Here is a 24379-nt window from a genome sequence, read left to right on the forward strand (position 1 = left end):
AATCAAGGTCCCAGAGTCTGGAGGAAAAGAAGAGAGGCACTTCATCCACGTTGCTTGAAGTCCAGTGTAAAGTTTCCACAGTCAGTGATGGTTTGGGGTGCCATGTCATCTGCTGGTGTTGGTCCATTGTGTTTTCTGAGGTCCAGGGTCAACGCAGCCACATACCAGGAAGTTTTAGAGCACTTCATGCTTCCTGCAGCTGACCAACTTTTTGGAGATGCAGATTTCATTTTCCAACAGGACTTGGCACCTGCACACAGTGCCAAAGCTACCAGTACCTGGTTGAAGGACCATGGTATCCCTGTTCTTAATTGGCCAGCAAACTCTCCTGACCTTAACCCCATAGAAAATCTATGGGGTATTGTGAAGAAGAAGATGCAATACACCAGACCCAACAATTCAGAAGAGCTAAAAGCCACTATTAGAGCAACCTGGGCTATCATAACACCTGAGCAGTGCCACAGACTGATCGACTCCATGCCACGCCGCATTGCTGCAGTAATACAGGCCAAAGGAGGCCCAACTAAATACTGAGTGCTGTACATGCTCATACTTTTCATGTTCATACTTTTCAGTTGGCCAACATTTCTATAAATCCTTTGTTTTTATTGGTCTTCAGTAATATTCTAATTTTCTGATATGATGAATTTGAGATTTTCATTTGTTGTCATTTGTAATCATCAAAATTAAACAAAATAAACATCTGAAATATATGAGTTTGTATGTAATGTATGAATATAATATACAAGTTTCACTTTTTAAATGGAATTACTGAAATCAATAAACTTTTTCATGATATTCTAATTTTATGACCAGCACCTGTATTTCTATTGCGGCTATTCTGTTCTGGTTTTTATATTGCCATTGTAGCTTTTATATTTCTGTTGCGGCTTTTGTAATTGTGTTGCAGCTTTTGTATTTGTGTTGTGGCTTTTGTATTAATGTTGACACTTCTGGGCCACCATACTAAAGTGACCCTAGCCAAGAGAAATAGATGGCACAAATGGAAAATGATCATTTTAGACATTTAAACCTAAGAATACTGTTTTATAACCTTACCCTGCTTACACTTCCCAAAAACTTGTTTCCTGATCTGCCAATTGTTTAACTCGATGCTATATTTTTATTAAAATTCTCTTAGGGCGTGATCACATTGCTGGTTTGGGCCAGAGATTGTTAAAATGGAGAACATTCACAGGTTCAGTTGACCCGGTTTGCTTTCGCAAAGAGATATTTTTGAGCCAAAGATGAAGTTACAAGGCCTTGTTTTGTAGGTAGTGGTGCTACAGTTTTAAGTTGATGGAGGCAGAAAAAGCATGAAGAGGGAAGTTGGTCAGAATCAAAGGCAGATTATACTTTTTTTTGTTTTATTTTATTTTATTTTTTTGCAAGCCTTGTTCAAAACTAACACTTTTTACGACATTGTTGCACCAAGCTGCCATATCCTTGTTTCGTCATCATTTTGCAAAATTAAAAAAATGTATAGTTCTTGTTGGTTGACTCAATCAACCAAGATATATTCTTTGTTTGTTTTTCTTCCTCTTCTGTTTAAATGTGCTGCTCTTACATCACAGTCTCTATTCCTGCTTATGGTACAGTATGCTGGAACCTGGTATACATTCAAACTGCACATGAACCTCTATACATTCAGATAAGTCCTCCCTAGACTGGCAGTTGTTGTACCCATGCCATGCCGCACGTCCCTGGTCTGTTGTGGGGTTTGAGACTGTGAAAGATCTACTCTAGAAACCAGATTCTGGCAAAGTTAAAAGCATTCCAAAGGTTTAATGTGAAAACATAGTAACTTGCATATTGGATCCTCACAGAACACATCCAGAATATTAACCCTACTTTAAACTAGGATAACTGCTAACAGCTGGTGGTGCTCAATTTAGTTTAGTTTGTATTTAAGTTTTAGAATAAAACATGTCTTCTTTTATTTTTCTGTCATATTTTATCTCCTTTATAATAAAACGTGACATTCAATTCAGTCACTAAATATGAAAAGAAGCTAAGAAGTGTAAAGTTTTTTTTTTTTTTTCATATTATCTAGAATTAATTAAGTTAATTCTACTACTTTGGCAAATATAAAGATTTTACAGAATGGGGAGAGTGGAGAATTTATGTAACCAGCAGAATATATAAATGAGATGACAGATGTGGTGACAGGCTGTGATTAATGGCGTGTTATGGATACACCTTCATTTTTCCTCTAAATCCTGGCCACTTTTTCTTAGTGCAGCGGCCAATATTGAGTGGAGTTGTTGCACTTTACACCCCAAAAAGACAGAGATTTATTTCTCATGTGTTTAAACTTTGATGTTAAATATTACATGTCTGGATTAATGATTCAAATACTATCCAAGCATCATACGAGTATAATAAGCTGTCCCTGCTTTTCCATTGCATTCCTCAAATATCTGTTGTATTTCTTAAACCTCCACATATCCTCTCTGTTGAGAAATTTCCATTGTGTATTGTGTCTTTACATCTGTTTTCATTTATGTGTATGACCATGGCAGGTAGAGGTGAGGTTCATATGATGGTACATCATATGAACCTTCATGCTCTACCTCCTGCAGTTTGGCCTTACCTAAAGCTCCTTTCTTTAGTATGTCTCACGTTTACTGTTTAATATACGACATTCATAGATTTTTGAAAGAACCCCATTGATTTGAAACATCTGCACATAAAAGCTAACAGAAATGTAGGGTATCATTTATCTACAGAAGAAAAAAGGATACATCTATATAAAGTAGATATGCTAGATTCTGGTTTTAGGTTAAACTGCAGGCCCAAAACAGATTATTTAAAAACCACACACGTTTTTTTGCCAAAGTGAGATAAAAAGACTTTACAATAATCGGAAATGTCTTGCTTGGAAGCAATATTGCAATAAAGAAAGAATTGGCTGAACACAAGCTACCTCCCTCCTGTACCAAGTTTTTGCCCTCATTTAAATAAAAGAAAAGTTAGTTGAAAAAAAAGTATTATTTTCCCCTTTTATTAGTCATGTTTTCACTTTTATGTTTATTCAACTGCAAATAAAACAACAAACATACACTTACTTTTATTAGAGAACAGACTTGGAAGACCCATTTTAAAGTTGGCAAAATAAAGCAAAACTGTACAATGTCCTTGTTGCTGTACTTTTTATACAGAAAATGGACTGCACTGGTGGAAAAAAAATAAAGGGAACACTCAAATAACATAGCCTAGATCTGAATGAATGAGGTCTAGTATTGTCCTGTAGTAGGAGGAGCCCAGGGCCAAACGCACCAACATATAGTCTCACGAGGGGCTGTGGAGCTCTTTTCTGTACTTATTGGCAGTCATGCTACCTCTGACGAGGATATGGAGGGCTGTGTGATCCTCCAAAAAAATGCCACCCAAAACTATTATGTTTTCACTCATGTTGTATCCAGACTCTGTCACAACTGTCACATGGGCTCAGTCTGAAACTGCTTTCATTTATGAAGAGCATACAGTAGGTTGCCAGTGCTGAATTTGGAAATCCTGATGTTCTCCAACATATGCCAAGGACCCTGCATGATGTTGGGCTGTTAGCACAACCCCCATCTGTGGACGTTGAGTCCTCATACCATCCTCATGGAGCTGTTTGTGGAGAAAAAAGCACATTTGTGGCCTACTGGAGGTCATTTTGAAGGGCTCTGACAATGCTCCTCTTGTTCCTCCTTGCACAAAGGCAGAGGTGGCGATTCTGCTGCTGGGTTGTTTCCCTCCCACGGCCTCCTTCTGGTGTACTGGCCTGTCTCCTGGAAGTGCCTACATGCTCTGCAAAGTTGGCTAACAGACACAGCAAACCTTTCCACAGCCCGCATTGCTGCACTACCTGAGACACTTGTGTGGGTTGTAGAGTCCGTCTCATGTTACCAAAAGTATGAAATACCACCAACATTTAAAAGGGACCAAACATCAGTCAGAAAGCATGGTTACTGAGAAGTGGTCTGTGGTCCCCAGCTACAGAACCGCTCCTTTATGGCGTTTTTCTTGCTAATTGTCAGTAATTTTCACGTTATCTATCCCATTTGCGCAACTGCATGTAAAAGTTATTGGTGATTGTAGGTTCATAAGTGAACAGTTTGATTTCACAGAAGTTTGATTCAATTTAAATTGTATTATGCTGTTTAAGTGTTCCCTTTATTTCTTGAGCAGTGTAATTTGCTATTTTTATTAAAATATTGTATTAATAGTGTATTGTAGAGAAAGTAAAAATTAAAGAAAAAATTGGTTTTGAAATTCAATCAAATAAAATAATTTAAGACTTTTGGCCTCAAGTATTTAAAACACATTTGGACACAAGAGCTGTAGGCAAAGTGAATACAGCACTGCAACTTTTAGAATTCATGGAACTGTTCTTTGGTGGTTAGCCTACTTTAATCAGTGTAATATCAGCATAGAGATGACAATCCCATTTCAATCAAGATCTGAAACTAGAAATTTATTAAAATAGAATCAAATATTTTAAAATGTGACATTTGTTTAACTTTAGCTATTCTATTCTAAGAAGAGAGTAACGATAAACTATTGAACTTGTCTAAACTTTATGAAGGTCTATCGTTATTTTATTATTACTTGCCAACCCTTCTCATTAATACAACCCTTCAAACAGCAGTTAATTAATTATTATCTACTTGTCTTCCTCTATAATTATAAACATAAGGGAAACTGTTGGGTTCAATAGCCTACCCACTGTACTTCTAAATCTTGAAGTGACTTATAAAGTGGACGTCATCTCCTTTAAACCACTGAGAAAGAACCCCCCCACCCAGATTTTTAAAAACAGACCATATATTGTAAGCTGAGGACCCCCTCACAAAAAAACAACATAAACGTCTACATGCTCCAATGTAAACAATGTTATTAGATATAATAAATCTCTCTCAAGGTTCGATGGACCATTTAGGTGAAGGCTGTAAATAAAACTCATGGGCCTAATTAGAAACAGATAAATAAGAAACGTTTTAGACCTAAAGGGTAATATTATGTCTTGTGTTAATTTGCATGCCTTTTAAAACTTTAGGACTGTAGTATATGAAACACTGTATCTGCTATGAGCTTTTAAAAGATAATCATTTTTATAACTACATAACTGCTACTAGGTAGCTCCAATGCATCATTTTTGATTGAGTTAACTTTATTGCAATGATCATTGATGTTGTAAATTAAAGATAATATAGTAAAAACATTTCATTTCAGTCATTTATACTTTAAACTGCAATCCCCCACCCTTTAATGTTTCTGTTATGAATGCTTTATTTACTGTTGCTTTAATAATGAAGTCAAACTCTACAGGTTCCCAGTAAATGATACCTTCATGCATGTGGTTTAAATCTTAGTTTATGGTTATTTCCAGCATTTATGGGTAAAACTTCATTAAAAAGCGGTCGGTTTTCTTGTGCTATACTTTTAAACAGCAAAGAAAAAAAATCTAAGAAAAAATATGTTTTAATGAAATAGTCTTTGAGGGGCAAGATTTATATCCATACCTTAAAGGACATGGCCGTTTGCTTCCCAGATCCCCTGCTAAGGTGGAACGACTGATCGGGTTTCAGTTTGCCTTTATTGTAGCCAGTATGCATGATGATATCATTTTCAACAAGACCAAAGACAATCTGTCAGCAGATGCCCAATCAAACAGGGGTGATAACCAAAGCTTTAAATTTGGTGAATAAAATCAGATGAGCTGAGACACTTGGTGCTGATGTTAAAGTGAATCAGTACATGTAGAAAAACATCCACCAAGAAAGAAGTGATTGCCGTGAGCATTGCCCATGACACTAAGCTAAAACAGATGAAGGTAATGCATGCAAAGTATGAAAACACATGAATATATGGGAGCAGTTTAAAGGGAGCATGGAGACTCTTGAGCCAAAACTGCTCACAGAACAGAAATACAGAGTTCAAGAGGTTCAAATGAATAAAGCAATGAAATGAGAAACGATTTTGCTTCCAAAAAATCTAAACCGTTCTCACATATTGTCACTCATCTTTCGGATATTTAGGGATCAGATATTCTGTTGTTATTCATGTCTGATTACCTCTGTTTAAATTTTTCCAATTCATTTGATTCACTGATATTAAACTTTGGTTGTCATGTTTAAAATACGCAAGTTTGTCAACCTTCTTTTTAAGTAATTTTTGGTGTGGGGGTTTCCCCTCAGCCTTTCAAAGTATAATTTTTATGAAAAGTCACATGCAGATAAAGAGTCCCAAACCTCATGTGAAATCATTCAAACATTCATACTTTAAGGAACACCATGTGTTTGTCGTTCAGGTTTTTCGGATTTTTAAAAACACTAAATTTGAATTTGTAGACTATTTGGGAAAACCCTGATGATACGACGAGTGTGATACGACAGAGTATTAGGACCAAGCTAGAGATTTTTTGTCGTAAAATTACGAGAATAAAGTCGTAACGAGAATAGTCATAAAATTAAGACAATAAAGTCGTAACACAAAAATAAATTCGTAAAATTACGAAATGAAAAATATTTTTGTTTCTTGAACCTGAAATTATTAATTACTGGAAGTTATTTTTTTTTTGTATCTCATTTTCAAAATTTTAACATTTTTAGATTTTAGTTACATCTTCTTCGGATGCCCCCTGGACGCCTCCCTCGGGAGGTGTTCCAGGCACGTCCCACTGGGAGGAGGCCCAGGGGACGGCCCAGGACACGCTGGAGAGACTACGTCTCTCGGCTGGCCTGGGAGCGCCTAGGGCTTCCCCCAGCAGAGCTGGAGGAGGTGTCTGCGGAGAGGGAAGTCTGGGAGTCTCTGCTCAGTCTGCTGCCCCCGCGACCCGGTTCCGGATAAAGCGGGAGACGACGAGTACGAGATTTTAGTTACTCAGTATTTGAATAGCCTTTCCCCGAATCCCTCTTTGCTCTGACTTTAGTAATTTAATAGATCAATATTATTTCTTATACTTGAGTTAAACTATAATGAATTGTACTACTCTTTCTTGAGAACACTTTTTTGTGTACTCTATCCATCTCTTTTTTTTGTTTATTTTTTTTACCTTTATTTAACCAGGAAAAAATCCCATTGAGATTCAAGGGAGTTCTGGCCAAAAGGCAGCAAAAAAGTTACACAATAAACAGAGATACATTCAATTAAATGACAGGTACTTAAAAAAAAAACATATCAACAGTAAAAGAATTACAGATAATTGAGGCTGCTTCAAATTCTTTCACCTTCAACTTAAAAGCATTTAAAGCTACAGTGTGTAATAATTACAGGGATATACAGTCAGAAATTTAATATATTATACATAACTATGTTATTTATCATCATCTACGAGCTCAGCCTCTTAACCTTAATATTTGCGTTGCCTTAGAATTCGTTATTTATAATTACATAGGAGCGGGTCTCGCAGCCATGGAGGCAGACATCTTTGCACTACGGCATCGCAGAGCCAACAAACTAGCGATTGCGAGATCGCCCATTACGCTCGAAAGTAACTACGGCAAGTTGAGAGAGATGAACTGAGACGGTACTGAACAATAGATGGCAGTATATACTATCTGTAAAATTATCCATGTAAACAAACCTCATCACTTAAGAAGGTAGGTGATGCGGACGTCGTGGAAGACATTTTGTCCCGTAACGCTCGCCGTACTGTTGGGGGGGAGAAGCGGTGGGGGGAGATGTTCACGTTGCTGCGGTCTGCAGTCTGGACGTTAGATGTCGCTGAAAATTACACACTGTAGCTTTAAAGATAAAAACTCAATCAACTTCCAGTTTCTTTGTAAAAAAAAAAATAAAAATCCACGCACAAGGAGCTGCGTAGCTAAAAGCTTTCTTCCCTAGTTCTGTGTGGGCAAAAGGAACAGAGAGCAACAGCTGACCGTTGGATCTCAGGGCATAAGAAGCCATGTTTTTCTGTGTAAGTAAGGTACAAATGTAAGAGGGCAGTAATCCAAGCAGGGCCTTGTAAATAAAAGTATACCAATGAGACTGCCTTCTCATAGAGAGGGAAGGCCATCCCACCTGAGAATACAGGTCACAGTGATGTGTCATGGCTCTACATGACACATCACTGTTAATGGTCTGTTAATTGGTTACATCTGTAAATATGTATATAAACAAACACTTTGAACACATTATCTACTCTCCTAGCTGTGGATGCATTTGTAGTATCAAAGCTCTTCATAAAAATCAACCCAGCACATCTCTCAATGGTCACAACTAAAAGAAGACGTCAGACTGTTGGCTGACCTTTTTTCCGAGCTGCTGACCACACTCTTATATCACATATTGAATGTAAACAAGGAAAGGGAGGAGACCTAGAACCTACAGCGAGCGCACGTGCTTTACAGTGATGTTACAGCTAAAGACTGCTTCGTGTTGACCTGCTTGTTGGGTGGAACGCTGTTGTTTTATGTCCACCTCCGGTTTTTTCTCTGCAGTGGCTTTTCATAATTAGGTTACAATGGTGTAATGCTAGGATTTGTAGACAAACCACTCTAGAGCAGAGTGCTAGGGAGCAATTTTGTTGTCTTTGTGTTTTGGTTCAATGGATAAAAGGTGAAAACGATTGGATAAAATTCACTGCAAGTGCTGACAGCCTGTTTTCTATGTCACCATAACAAGGTTAGTTTGACATCTTTCAATAGCATTAATAGAAGGAAATGAGATCAGCTGTTTACCTAAAATGAACTTTTAGAAGGTTTTTACTAACTGAGAATCCATTTATTTTTCTTTGTTGTTTTCTACACACATGATGAGTACACATGATTTCACTGCAATGAAAAAATATTTGCTTTTTGCATGAATGTTTAAGGAAGCAATGGCTAAAAAAATGCCTTTTATGATGATTGAGTTGCAAAGTAGCTGTAGGGTATAATTTCCGTTTTAGCTTATGTTCAAATGTCAAAGAGGTGAAAAAAGACAAAGGTGTTTAAATAAAAAGAGAATAAACATGTTTTAGGCCAAACTAGAGATGAATATGCTGTGTTTGTATTATGTTATTGTTGACAGTCTGTGTCTTTCTGTAACAGATTCAAAACTAGGTTGTGTGGCCAAACTGTCCTTCTCCTGCCCCCTGAAGGGCTATTACTGCCTGTATGCCAAATCCAGTTTCCACCTGACGAGCCAGCAGCCTCACCTTTGGATTCACATCATGCTGCTCCATCTACAGGTGCTCCAAAGACACAAACATACATTTATTCATTTCATTTTGTCCTTTATTAAAGCAGAAAATGTAGCTTTTATGATAAAGATTAATTGAACCAGCATGACCTTTAAAAGACAGACTATGGAAATGTGTTAATGTAAAGTAAATGGGCTTCCACCACATACTTTAGAAACAACAAGCTCAAGGAGGATCAAACTTAATAATCATTAAAGTCACCACTAGAAGAGTCATTTAAATGAATACTCACTTTCAGGAACTTTAATGTCTGCACTCCTGATTAGAATATGAGTGCAAACTATAGAATATCTAATTCTAATTTGGTTAAATATCTATGTATTAAAGATATAGCGGATGATTTTTGCGGATTTTTGCAAAGACCTGCCCCCTCCACCTAAAAAAAAAAAAATACACATGCACAACCCTGTACCTGCTCCAGAGAGATAAAGACTATTAAACTATTTGAGCAAACGTTATTCACTCTTGAGGGGAAGAAAAGGGTAGTTGTTGTTTTGTTTTTTTTTAACAGACACTTTTGCCACAACTATTAGCATCCCTAACTCCCCCTTTAAAATAGAGGTAACTTAATATAGAAATGTTGGAGATGTTATTTTGCCTAATTAATTCAGAAATCTTTATCTCATGATGACTAAACTCATTTAATAAATATGTCGATGACATTTCCATTCATTAATATGACCTATACTTTATATATAAAATCAATAATAAGAAAATTGCATTATAGAATAATACTGTGGATAAAAATGCTGCAACTCTCTGTTGGAGAAGTCTTCTCACCCTTTAAACTACATTTTAGAATCACACTTTGCTTCTTCAGATCAACTGCATTATCTATTATTCACGATGAATGTACAGATAGTTTTTATTAAATTAGAAAAAGTTTTTATATTTCAGCGACTATTAAACATTTATTTTAAAGTAGCACAACTGACCAATAAACATCTTACTGATAGAGAATTGTAGTATTAATTAAAAGGCTGTTTATTAAAAGCTTAAAGATTATTTTCAAAAGGTACTTTTAATTTGAAAGATGAGCCTCAACAGAAGTCATAATGCTTAGTTGAAGGTTCTTCAACAAAAGTGTGCAGCTGGGTTATTGCAACTTGTTTTATTTACTAGCTCTATGTTTATACTTGATTCATGCAACATTAAAAGTGCGGAAATTATTCATTTTGGGCCCTTTTTTTCCATTACAGAAACTTGTCATTATAACATGGAAGCGATTAATTTTTATATCCACTGTAGGTTTTTCTTCATGTTTTTATTTTGTGTCCCATTTTACCAGAGTAAGTCCAGTGTCCCTCTGTCCACCAGAGACAAAAGTGTCCAAAGATTATCCTCTCTTTGGGAGAAGACGCAGCTTAAAGGATCCCACAGCTTTTCCATGGCAATGAGGCAGCAAACCACCCCCCAAAGAAAGGTAAAACTAAACAGTTGAATTGAGTTTAGGGTAGGTATGTATTGGTTAAATGATGGTTAGGCTAAGGTTCTGTTTGAAATGAATGGCTTAACGTTTGTGTGAGCTCTTTCCCCAGCAGTAACAATGAAGTCATCATCAGGTAGTGTCAGTGTCCACCGTGTTTAGATATGGACTCCACTAAATGGATATTTCTTTATACAAGTCCTCTCCTCACTCTGAGTCATCTTTGTCACATCTGTTTATGTTTGTGCAAGCTCAACGTTGAGCTGCAGAGAGAAAACGGTTATGTCAGTTTTAGCATGCCTTTATTATCTAGTTAAATTGGGTGGTACTTTTTCAGACTTTTTAATATTGCAACCTTGGAAATCATTAGAAACTGATTAGGCCCACAAAGAAACAACAGCTAACCTTTGCCCCTCTGACTATGGGTGACAGACGGGGCTTAAACGTACCCACACATGTGCAGAGCTTTCCCTAGTTCAAACATTATTGCTCAATAAGGCTAATCATTAGCATTGTCAATTTATTCCAAAAAAAGTTAAAAAACAATCCACTGGACTGTGTTTTCAAGTTTGAAGATATTTATTACGTGACACCATTGAACGCAACTCAGGCACGTCAACACACCGCGTCAGTCACATCTGATCTAACAAGGAGAAACAACTCTGCTTACATTCGATAAACATGGCACAGCCTTGGTGAGAGAGATTGGGACAGATAAGTAATAAAAAATACTGACTACACCCTGGCTCTCGTCCATGTTGCTCTCCATTATTTACTTCCCTGATTACTGTCACAGTTTCAACATCTTTAACGCTTACCCAGCTTCATCAGACACACAGTGGTAGGGGAAAGTGGCCACAGAGCTTTCCAGCAGGGGGTCAAATGGGAAAAGAGCCAAAAGGCAATTGTTAGCGGTTCAACCCGGTTTTCAGTGGGAAAGCAGCTTTGATGGCCCACTTTTTATTCCTTTTTCTGTTCAAATTGTGTCCTTTTTTATATTAAAGCAAAAAATATATACAAAAAAACTGCACAAAAATGGTTAGATAAAGACTTTATTTCCGATACAAGCTTTGATGTGTGTGTCTAAGATCACTGGCCTTTTAGAACACCAAACTGTGGGACCTAAATCATCCACTGCACTGAAACGAGGATGTTTTAGAAAAAAAAATCTGTCTTAGCAATGACCACAGCTCAAATCAATCATAGACCTCTAATAATAGTGTTTTTATATGTCTTATTGTACTGCTGCCTCTTGGCCAGGTCTCCCTTGAAAAAGTGATTTTATCGCAAGGGACTTCCTGGTAAAATAAAGGTAAAATAAAATAAATAAAAAATAGGCCTCTGGAGCACCATTGACACAGTCTATATTGAATGACACTGAACTAATAGTGCCAAGCCAAGAACCTTCAGAACAAAGGTTTTATTGTTCAAAGCAAATACTGAATTATCAGGTGCTTGAATGGTGTTCACAGTCTCTTTTGCTGCTAGTAGGCAAGGTAGAAACAATTGGGTGTTTTAAGAGGACGATGAACCCAAACATCAAAAATTGTTTAGAAATGATAGGATACCAGTTTTGCTGAAAATCATTAGCTGCAAAGTACAGAACGAATTTCCTGTTTTAATGCCTGTTTATGTCTTTAAATGGGGGTGTCTTGGCTTAGTGGTTAGAGCAGTGCGGTTGTGTTCTGAGAGGGTTACAATTACCCGGTTCGATCCCCACAGCCTCCACTCTGGGTTCCTGAGCAAGACCCTTAACTCCACACAATGGCAGCCCACTGCTCCTGAAGGGGAAGGGTTAAATGCAGAGGGTGAATTTCCCCATTGTGTGACAATAAAGGGATTTAATTTTTTTTTAACATAAAATCACTTTGATATAAAAACTTTTCTGGGAGCACAAAGTTAAAGGTCATGAATTAAGGACACGTCATTTCTCTCAATCCATATGCACCACGTTTCCTCTTTTACTCATCTTTCTTCCCATCAGGCCCACGGTTTCTCCAGACCTGGGAGTAAATCAGAACCATATGTTGGACACATATAAGTCAGAAAAGGTTAGCAATTACATTTTTATCAGCAGAGAGATTTAAGTGGATGTTGCAAAGCTTTTAGGGCCTTCTGTGATTTAGGAGGAGACTTATGTTTGGCTTCTGACAACTGACTCTAAACAGTTTTATGGCCCAGAAAAAACAAAAACCTGGTAGAAGAGAAAATGAGAAGGGTGGAGGGAGGTAAAGACAACATGAAAGAGAGTTAGTGATGGATTAGAGAAGACTGATCACACGAAAAGGAGGACATGATGGGGGAACAAACAGTGAGTTAAACTGCCGTAGATGTTTTTCTTCCATATCAACACAAAAAACGAAGGGACATTTGAAGGACAAGAATAAGTTAATAAGATTCTTACAAGTAGTAATATACAGAAATTTGAACCAGGAAAAGATAAAAAGAGACAGGGAAGGGAGAGTATCATGTCAACTTTCTTTCCTTGGTTTGTTTGTCTTTGGTGGAGAAGAGGGTGGGTGGAAAGTGGTTTACAAAGAGATAAAGACAGAGCTGAAGCTGATTAGATAAAAATGCCCCCACCCCCTCCATGCCCTTTGAAAAAACGTTTTAATATCCTGACTCCATGACTTGCATTTTTTGAAATTTAAATATAAAAGAGTCAGGAATAAAGCCTGTTTCTAATTTCTGTTTTCTGCAGCAGTCTTAGATAAACTTATGCGATCTCGTAAACTGAGCTTGTTTCTTACCTAAATACTTCAAGATTTATGCACCACCCAAACGTACCCAAAAAATAAACATAGGAATACTCTGCATACATGTTTCAATGTTTATTTTTGCTGAATCAGTGGCCATTTTTGAAATGTACTTACAGTATTTCATCTTCTTTTTAGATGAAATTGAAGCCTAAACACTAAAATAAAGAGAGGATGTAGAGAGATTTAGAACAATGGGGCATATGAAAAAGAGAGTTAATGTTGGCTGAGAAGGCCTTTCTTGTTCCTTTATAACTTTTAGTAGATTCCTTTCTAAATAACCAAAAATAGGGGTTTGTTGGTTCATAGTTTGCTTTTCCTCAGCATCATATTTACTACAGTCTCAATAAAGTTTATTGTAACAAGATAGTGGGGTACTTTCCACATGCATTACATGCTTTTACTTAAGCTTAAAAATGTCAGTTTAGGCAACTGGATGTAAAGTTTTCTAAAAGACTTTTTGCCTTTCATCCAAGAGACGTCTTTAGTTCTAACTAGTTGTGAGGAGCACTAAGATTAAGAACTGTAGGTGTAACAAAGAATTAGGGAGGACAGAAGTGGCTGTGATCCCTGCAACTGGATTAGTCATGGAGGTCACCTGGGATGTTAATGGTTCTAATGGGTCATTAACTCCCTCGTCAGAATGGTTTTAGTGACATGTCTCATTGAATTGTGAGTCAGGTGGGCGGTGAATCTTCAGGACATTGCTCCTAAAAGTGCTTTGTAAGTAGGTGGAAGGTTATTTCTAAGACCACCTCCTCTGTTGAGAGATGTTCTTTTTCCAGGTTAACAAAGATGGCTTCCTTAATCCCTCGCTCAAACCATCTGTCTTCCTTGGCCAAAATATGGACACTGTTGTCCTAAAAACTAAGGCTAAATGTCCATTAGCCACCAGGTGTAGGTGAACAGTCCTGTCCTGGGGAGGTGGCCCTCCTGTGTTGAGCCACACGGCTGTGTAGTGGTTGCTTGGTCTCTCCACTGTAAAGGTCTGTACACTCTTCACTACACTGAACGGCAAAGTTCACATTGCCTGTTTTGTTTCTTAGTGTCTTGTCTTTGGGGTGAATGCAATTTTGTCTCAGGGTGTTGCCAAGTTTGAAGTGCACATCGATCCGGTACTGGTAGAAAACCCTCCTGAGTTTTTCAGAGACTCAAGCAACATAAGGAATGATGATGTTCCTTCTGTTTTCTTCCCTCTCAGCAGGCCTCTTCTTGGTTTTTAAAAAAGCACATCTGGGATAACCACAGTTCTTCTGGGATATTCTAGGGCATCCCTGTTCTATCTTTCCTCAGTTGGAGGGTTTTGATGACGCCTAGTTTGTGTTCCAGTGGGTGGTGTGAGTCAAAGGGAGGTACTGGTCAGTCTGTGTGGGTTTCCTGTAGACGTCTACGATTAGAAAAACTGGTCTCCATTAGGGAAACCCACATACACTGACCAGTACCTCCGTTTTGACTCCTACAACCCACCCCATAGATAAGACACCCAAAAAACAAGACCGACAATGTGGTTTACGCCGTTCAGTAAAGCGTGTACAGACCTGTACAGTGGAGTGACCAAGCAACTGCTACACAGGCACAAGGCTCAACACAGGACTCCTCAAGACAGGACTCAGCTGTTCACCTACTGCTGAAGGCTAAAGGACCTTCGTTGGAGGACAACAATGTCCATGTTCTGGCCAATGAAGACAAATGGTTTGAGCGAGGGGTTAAGGAAGTGGTTTTTGTCAACCTTGAAAAAACATCTATCATCAGGCATAACCTTTCACCTAATTACAAAGCACTTTTAAGAGCAATATCCTAAAGATCCACCTCTGACCTGCCCTCACCTGACTCACACTTCAATGAGGCATTAGACCGAAACTGCTCTGCAGAGGGAGTTAACAACCCATCAAAACCCCCTAACTACCATTTGCACCCCCCAGGTGACCTCCATGGCCAATCCAGTAGGAGAGATCAGAACCACTGTTTGTTTCCCCTAATTCTTCCAACATCCAATGTTATATTAATCTCAAAGCTCCCTGCCACTAGTTAGAAATGAGTCAGCCTCTTAGATGAGAGGAGAGACGTCTACTAGAAAACTTCATGTCCAGTTGCCTAAACTGAACTTTTCAAGGTGACCATGACATTTTGAATTGAAATAGACATTTTGAATTGAAAAAGCTTCCTGGATGGGAAGCGAAAACTTGGAAACAAAGTTCAGTGGATTGTTTTTAATTTTATTTTTTTGGAATGACTTTGACCTGGATGACTGAGAACGTTCACAGATATGCTGTTACCTAATTTTTCTATTGGTTTTGGAAGTAAATGAGTGCCATCTTGCTCATTTGTTTTTGGAAACAATTCATTCCTAAATGTGTTCAGTACACATTGTTGTTGTTTTTCTGGATCAAACATAGTCTTTTCTGAGAAACTGGAACCAATTATAAAAGTTGTTTGTTTACTTTAATTTGTATGGGGAAAAAAACAGTTCTCTTTTAAAGTTAGTCAGTGAGTTATGTATTTTTTTTACCACTTAGTGAAGTGTAAAGCAGCAAATACACACTTGTCCCACTTGTAAAGCACATAGAGGTTTTATCCTAGGTACTCTTCAGTGAAATCCAGGAATTCACATTGTCAAATTGGATTTATTTCAGTATATAATTTCAATTTTAGAGCAAGACCAGGCCAGGTTTGCTCACACTACACTAAGGATTTTCCCTTAGGGGCCCTGGCCGTTTGCTTTGGGACATTGACATCCTGGATACTTATTGCAATCAACGAGCACACTCTAACCCTCACAATATAGCTGTTAAACAACTGAACAATTTTATAAACAGTAGTGGATTGTTTATTTATTTTTTTTCTGTGTGGGTTAAAATAATTGTTCATCCATATCAGTTCACAAAGTATGTCTAAAGTGTAAAAAGGTTTGAAATTGCAGCTAAAACAGAAATCCGCAATACTTCACATATGCTTTCTAAATTTTGTCATATGGCGTGCTTTCCTTCAAATGCCTGTTTGAGCTCTCACTCTCTTACGTGCTCTGTGTTCACAGTTATTTTATTCATGACGTGTATCGCTATGATTTCCAGAAAGTGCTTAGTCATACTGACCTATAGGAGAATATTTACGGTCTAACCTCACAGCTGACCATTTCAGTCAAACACGGCCCTGCTTTATCTGTATCCACAGGCAAAACCCCTCGACCTTGGTTGTTTAGGTTGTACAAACAGCAGAGAGGAAGCTGATATTACCTTGTGTGTGTGGGTGGCTTTCTGATGAAAGGAGATTTAAAGTCTGGATTTGGTTGGTCCAAATAGGGACGGACAGATAAAACAAAGACATATATAAGCATTTTGTTTCTTTTTTTTTGTCTTCAGGACCTGGACAACCTTCAAATTCAGCTAGAGGAGGTGCGTTTCTTTGACTTGTTTGGGTACAGCGAGGAGGAGGGGGGCTGGCTCTGCTTCATGTGCAACAACCCTGAAAAGGCCACAGGTGAACACAAACACACACAAACAGGCAGAGAACATGACCATCTAAAAAATGAGACCCCTCCTCTTTTATATTAGCTCAGTTGGCATTCAGTGCTCTTTTATTCCCCAACCTGTCAAATTGCACCTCTGACCCTGTGCTCCACGTTCCGCTGTCTTCACCAAATCAAGCACAGGTTTTTTAGAGACTGATGCGTTTCTCTGGGGAGCTTAGTGGGATGTTTTCGCTCAAAATTCCTGCAAGGAAACCAATCTTTTCTCAGAGTAGTTATGGGAACTTGAACAAAGAATGAAAGCCAGGTTTAAGAGATGTGCTAGGTCACTGAAAGTTGGCTCCTTCTGTTGTACTGACTCAGTCCTGATGAAGAGGAATCCAGCTTCGCTCCTCTATTACCTAGCCTTAAATATGGCGGCTACAGACAGTCACGGGTGGAGCTAGATGGGGGGCCAGGGGTGGCCATGGCCACCCTTAGCCAATCATTGGCCACCCCTACCATTTTTCCCTCTAATCCTTATTATGGGCCTTGATCTGTTTTGAAGTATTTTGGGTCAGGCAAGGATTTCAAAGGAGTTCAATATTTTAAATAGAGATACTCATATTTGCAGTGAAGTATAAGTAATTTTCATTTTCACTATGATGTCATCATTAAATTCAACTCCATGAAATTCTTCTTTGTCTTACTAAAAGTAGGACATACACAGTAAATCCTAATTTAAATGAGTCGATTATCAATTACACACCCAATGTTAGTAGTTGTTATCTGGGGTCTTTGAAGGGCATGATAAATATTGTAAAGGTAAAACAGAATAAAGTCAGATGATGAAGTAAAATATTTGTCATGTTCAAAAGAAAGTACACCCTTGAAAGCAAAGTCCAGTGGATTTTAAAAAAACTTTTTTGGGAAGTACTCCTTCGTTCTAAGATTGAAATGTCGTGCAGAGATGTTAACTCCCATTTTTCATTTCCATTTTTTTTTCGACCAAACAATGACAAACTAGCTCTGGAAAAAACTGCATCAACAGACAAGACTATAGAACTGAAGAAAACGAAATACGAGGGGTAGCCAGAAACAGTAGCTGAAGAGAACTAGTGGACAAGTAGGGGTCTGTTTACAAAACAGGCAGTTTCTTTCTCTACTACTAAAGCATTTCCTGAAAATTAGATAGTTCCACACATAATTTAAGGATTTAAGCTGAGCGAATGCATGGTACAGTTATAAACAAGTCATGATGTTCAAAGAGAAAGCAGTGCATAACTGTAAAGTTGCCAATAAAAAGATTTCCACGCATGTCTTTTCAGCAACTTTAGTCTCAGCCCTTAATTAAATCCAGTGTTATTCCTTGCCCTTGGAAGTGGGTAAATTATTTGACTTTTGCTGAGAATAAAATTACATGTTTACTGGGAACAGATACTTAAGCAAAATGTGGTAAAAGTTTTGTGTTTATCAACATTTAATGAAGGTCTTTGATCAGAAGTAGAGGCATCCCATCTCTCAAACTCCTTGATATTTGATATTCTCGGCTATGAAAAACTTCCACCATCACCATAAAGCACACACTGTGTTAAAGTGGTTTACATAATGTGAAAATAACAGGTTCCATAATTTGGTTTTATCTTTCTTACTGTGGAAAACCCACAAAATGGAAAATAACGAGTTAAACGCTGTAAAAGAGTTTTAAGTTCACGTAAGAAGAAGTTAAAGGATGCCTATTTGGACGGATGTAGTTAAAGCATTATGTAAGGGGAGGAGGGTAGGGATAACTCAGAAAGAGAGCTTTTTGGTCACTAATGAGTTGCTTTAAGCCATCATACTGTACATCACTCTGATGTTTGATGGCTGCTAATAAGACGCCAGAAAACAGGAAGCTGTTTGTTGGCGTGAATAACTGACCAGATGGGACTGCCTGAGGTGAAAGCAGTAACTATATCAGGCTGTTCGGTTGATCTTTTTTATATGTTGCAGCTGAAGTTGTCATGTTTAAAGCCCAGCATAAACCTGATTTAGCGTGTAGTAACTGAGAATAGGAAGTAAGCTACACTTACTGTAGATTCAGATACCATAAGTTTATGGGATTTTACTTTAGTTCATCAAATATCATCATTAGTACCTGATGGACAGTCCTGATAATGGTCGCTGTCATGGAAAACAGGGGATCCTTTACTTGTTTAATGTGAATATTGATATTATGTGATATATGGTTGAGCTAAATGGCTGGAATCTTCAGTGGGCCGAACATCTCATAGTTTATTAGAGTTTCAGAAAATTTCAGTGTTTATCAGCAGTCTCTCAGAGCTTTGTAAGTTTACCATTGGATGAAAGTTTCTGGAAAATTAATACCCTAGGAGATGAGCCATGAAAATGATTGCTAAATACCTCTTTAAAAATATAAACACTTCTTCAATAAATCAACTTAATGAATGACTAATTACCAAAATACACACAAAGAAGGTTCTGATCCAAAAAATGCTCCAAAGGAAAAAAGTATCTGTGATGAGCAGACTTATCCACATACCGGTATTTATATCAGGCATTATTTCTTAAAGAAAAGCAATGAAAGATACTTTTTCTACTCAAACCTGGTTTTAATTATCATGTAGGAGAAGAAACCTGAGGAAAAATTCACTGGATAAGTCGCCAACTTCACAGAAAACCGAGCAGGGATGTCAAGGAAGGTAGAATTTATTCTCTGTTCCAGTAAGGTGTGTCTCATGTTTCCAAAAATGCTTTATTAAGACCCAAGGTACAAACTCAAGAAGTGAATTGTTTCAACTGGTGGATCACATGCAGAGGGTAACGACAGAAGTCAAATGATTGAAGGAAAACTTTTTTTCTTCGGTGCAACATATTTTAGGGACACTGAGGATCTGTTTTTGCTCAGCTGTTTAGCTCATTGGGCTCAGGGTGGTAACAAGCTTACATAAAGCCACCATCAATAAAAAATAACAGGTTGTAATACATGTAAGAAATGTGTTCATTATGGACAACACGTCTCACGTTAAAACAACAAATTTGTTTTGTAAACTGCATGTCATAGTTTTACAGTCAGGTATATTTTTGTCTTAAACCAATGCTGATTATTTTCAGGCTGAAAATAACAGATATGTCTTTCAACAGAAATCTGATATGCTCTGATGTTGTCCATAACATTTTGAGAATTGCCAGGATCCAGTCAGAATCTGGTCTCTTACTACATAAAAAGGCTTTTCTTTCCTTGATCACTTCTCTACCTGCTGCAATAACTTAGCCAGCTGCTGGTATTTGCTGGACTAAATATATTTAGACATCTGTGTTTGAATCCTTTGCCAAAATAAAGGCAGAAGCTGATGCAAAACAAGAGAAACAAAAAAATAAAGCATGTTAAACAGCTTTATGAATTTACCCCATTTATTATCTGAATTTCAGAGTTTGGTTTATGATGTCTTGCCATCCTAGCCTGTTACATGAAAAATAGACATAAAGACTGACTTTTAGAATGGAATAAGAATAGAATAATCCTTTCTTGTTGTATATTGGAGAAATTTGGGTGATTTTAGCAGCGAGGGGAAAGTTTATAACAAACTTTACAAGAACCAGCAGAGATTTTATCAGTCTATTAAGTTTGTTGGTAGAAGTAAAGATAACTAACAGCTGCAGAAACGAAAGATCTTTAAAAAAAAAAAAATCCTTGATGCCCCTTGGACCAAGCAGTCATTCAGGGAAGGATCCCTCCATGATTGAAATAGTTTCATGCATGGGTTGAGAGAAATGTTCCAACAACTTCTTAGATATAGACAGATAGAAATGGGGAAATAAAAAAAGAGAAATTCTCAACAAAAATATTTATTATTTTCATTATTCTCTATATGTATTAAATGGATTATGTATGCTCTCATACGTTTGGATTTGTATATTTACCTTGCTGAGTGTTAATTTGGCGCAATCAATGTTCAGCCTTCTGTTAGGACACAATAATCTGTCCCTGGAATCAAACTGCTCGCATGTTGCCAAGTTCTCTTTGAAAATCTAAGTCTCAAAGCATTTCAGAATCAGTTCTAATAAGTCTCAGGATCAGAGTCAACATTGAGGTATGATCAGGCTCAACTCCAATAAATGAGGCTGCCACATTGTATGCATTTAATCGTTAACTCTGTAATCACCTCTGATTACAGATTCTTCTTCTGTTGTTTTTATTTCCTCTGCCAAGACTGCTATAGAAAAGTGCAATCATTAGAGAGTGACAGAAAGCGGAGTGAAGGCACATCCTGTTCTTACGGAAATAAACTGCATATCCTTTGAATTATCTTCTTTTTTTAAAGTTGAACGAAAGATAGTCATTACAGCATCTGTTTTCACCTGGTCATGAAATGGTTTGATGTAAGAATCAGTAGGTAAACTTAAAAATTAAAAGCGTTTTGTTTTAATTCTTAAAGGAGCAATAGGTGAACATCTCTTCACTATGTGGGTTGTTGAGCATTGTCTGTAGACCAAAACGAAACCTTTCTCTTTCTCCACTCCAGCTGCAGCTTCTCAACCAATGTGCATATTTGCAAAGGATAAATACATAGAAAAATAGTGTTACTTTTCAGAGGAACATGTCCAGCGCAAAAGTAAATAGCTCATAACTTTGAAATAATAGCAAGAAAACGTCATTTTGGCAAATGATCATCCCCAGATAAACTTTTCGCTCTCCTGGGCTCTCTCCCTACCATTTTGCTCCGATGCTAGGCTGCTCTCTCTGGGCAAGAAGGGCCTAAGCATTGAGTGGAAGCTGTTCACATAGACTTACATGCAGGCATTGCCAGCCCAGTTTGTTTACATGAGATTGGAGAACAACAGATGTTGTGGATGATGATATTCCAGCCAAAGATATACCTTTACTTCTTCATATTACAAATGTTTCAATTCTATCTGTCCAAAATGATGAATTATTGCTTTATGCTCCTTTAGCAAACTATCTTATCCGTGTATAATGTATTTTATCTTGTGGATATAATTCCCTTTTTGTTTCTTATTTCACAATAAACATGTAGGGAAGTATTGTAAAGCAGATTTCACACCTGTGTAAAACATCAGAAAAGTGTCTGGGATCCTTATTAGCAGTCAAAGAGAGCTGGACTATGATAAATAACAAAATATTTTATACACCTATCACCTCCTTTGCTCCTCATTGCTTAATACAATACAAGGGTTGCTATTTAAAATGTGTTGAAATATATATTACATTTGAATTTAAGTATGAAACCTACAACTTTGTATTGTCCACTGCCAGCTACTCTGCACAATCTGGAGGTGGGTGTTTTTCCCCACAGCTCAGTCCTATACTATTGGGCATGCAATGCACAGTTAGTGGTAAAGAACAAACTATTAATGGTTCTCCTTTAAAAAAAACTCTTAGTGGTTGTAGTTGCATTACTTTAAAGCAATAAATTACTGAAAAAAGGAGGTTTACCATGTGTGCTTATGTATCCTGCTGAATACAACCTGTAGCCTTTATAGTATAATGACTCTGGCATTTTGTTCCCAAAATGATACAACTGTAAACAGCAGTTTATTAAAATCTGTTTTGTTTTATGATGTCTTTCTGATCATAATTACTGTAATGTCTTTAAAATGTATGTTAATGATCAGTATGAAGTGTACATGCTTATGGAGGAATACATGAAGATTGTAGATTATGCAATAGAAGCTGAGTGCTTTAACTGGATGGTGAAAACATGCTAATATTCTCCAGACATGTTGTCAAATCCAAAATTATGTAGTAAATACAGGGGTTGCTTCTAACAGCTAAGCTATTCTAAATACTCAAATGTAGACAAATATTATAATATTACAATAATGAGATTTTCCTCCTAAAATGTACAAATACAAATATATAGTCCTCCTTGTTACCCCCTTAATGCTAGTGTATGCTATAGTTTACTTTAAGCCGGCCATACACGGTACAATTTTTTTCCGATATTGGGCCGTTTCTCCAGTCGTGCAAGAATTTTTCGATCGGGCCGAGTTTCAGCCTGATCATGCTTCATGTAGTGTACAGGGCATAATGAGGAACGTGATTTGCTGAACACTTAATTATAGAAATTGAGTAATTTAAAAGTCTGACATTGATATCTGTCAGAAATTGAAGTACATTCACCAATCAGGTATATGTAGCATTATAAACACCTGCCTAATTGGGTGTTTGTGCCGTTTTTGCTCCCCAAGCAGCCAAGACCTGCTGAGTCATATACTCTCAGTCCTAAGGAGGTGTTCAAATTATGAGGTGGGGGATCCATGGATAAGGCTTGTTTTTCCAGCACATCCCAAGAAAATAATCAATTGTACATAGATCCAAGAATAGTGATGGCCAAGACAAATTATTTGCTTTAACCTAATAAAGACATAGAGCTGGCCAAACCAACTTGGCCAACATATCTTTGATGGTCTGAATCACACAAAATCAATAACAGAAGGCTCCCTAGCAATTCAAATGTGCAGAATAAAACTGTACTGGATTAGTTATCTGTCTTTACACACATTGTGATATTTAATACACTTAAAATTCAATGTTGTTATCATATGTCTTGTGACATTGACAGAAAAAACTGTACAAGATGTTAAGTCATGCGTTACTAATACGTGGGTACGACATAGATAAGTTATAGCCAGTGTGTGATGATTTGCCACACATCCTCCTTTTTTGCCCTGATGCTGTTCATCTAATATTTTTGGTGCATCCACCAATGACCATGCAGTCTTGCGGGTCCTGCCGGCTCCTTCTGGATGAAGTCAATAATGTGGCCAATGTCCGCATTCTTTTTACGTCTCAATCCATATGCCTTCAGCACCCGTATTAACTATCTCTTACTTATTACAACTCAGTGTTTAATTACATGAGATTGCAGGATATCAGTATAGTTCATTCCAAGGTTGAAATAAAATGAAATCAAGCCTATGTTCTCTATGTTTCATTAACGTATGCTACATCACCATAAAGGAGCTCCCTCACAAACCACTTATCTATCTCGTACCCACACATTAGCAACACGTGGCCACGACTTAATATCTTGTAAACTTTTTTCTGTACATGTCACCAGACAGACTCCGTAATATCCTGCTGCAAACAGATATTATATACATCAATGGGGATATACACATTCAACAATTTGCTCAAACCAAAATATTTTAATGAGGAACATGCTGGTTTATATTTGGATTACATGGCCAAATTAATCTTAGACTGTTAATAACTTGTTATATTGTTATATTATATTTTTGTTTATATCAACCCAATTCACATTAAACTAATGCCATTTGAAACTTTAAAAATAAGCATCTTCTTCACCTTAAGTTTTCAAAATATAGATAAATCAAAATACATTAAATAAAATATCATAATCCAGATTGTAATCTTGGTCAACAATTATTTAAGGAGGCTGATCTTATTTCATTGAATAATTTTCTTAGTCACAATATGCACTGAGGAAGAGGGGGTTAGGTAATCAATTATATACAGACTCATACTTTAAACTAGTGTTGCGCCGATGCCATTTTTTGGCCCTGATACCTGGCTGTGCAGTATTGGCCAA

The 24379-nt window shown here is 37.3% G+C and overlaps 1 protein-coding gene across 1 annotated transcript in view; it reads left to right on the forward strand.

The window, feature by feature from the left end:
* veph1 (ventricular zone expressed PH domain-containing 1) overlaps window positions 1-24379 on the forward strand; it is a 94895-nt gene that overhangs the window by 62098 nt on the left and 8418 nt on the right. Inside the window, exons 9-11 of the mRNA XM_038285544.1 lie at window positions 9024-9163; window positions 10464-10598; window positions 16717-16834. Coding sequence (XP_038141472.1) covers window positions 9024-9163; window positions 10464-10598; window positions 16717-16834 — 393 coding nt within the window. The remainder of the gene's footprint in view (window positions 1-9023; window positions 9164-10463; window positions 10599-16716; window positions 16835-24379) is intronic.

The sequence above is a fragment of the Cyprinodon tularosa genome, unplaced genomic scaffold (assembly GCF_016077235.1).
Source record: "Cyprinodon tularosa strain WSP-4 unplaced genomic scaffold, ASM1607723v1 ctg211, whole genome shotgun sequence".
NCBI classification, from domain to species: domain Eukaryota; kingdom Metazoa; phylum Chordata; class Actinopteri; order Cyprinodontiformes; family Cyprinodontidae; genus Cyprinodon; species Cyprinodon tularosa.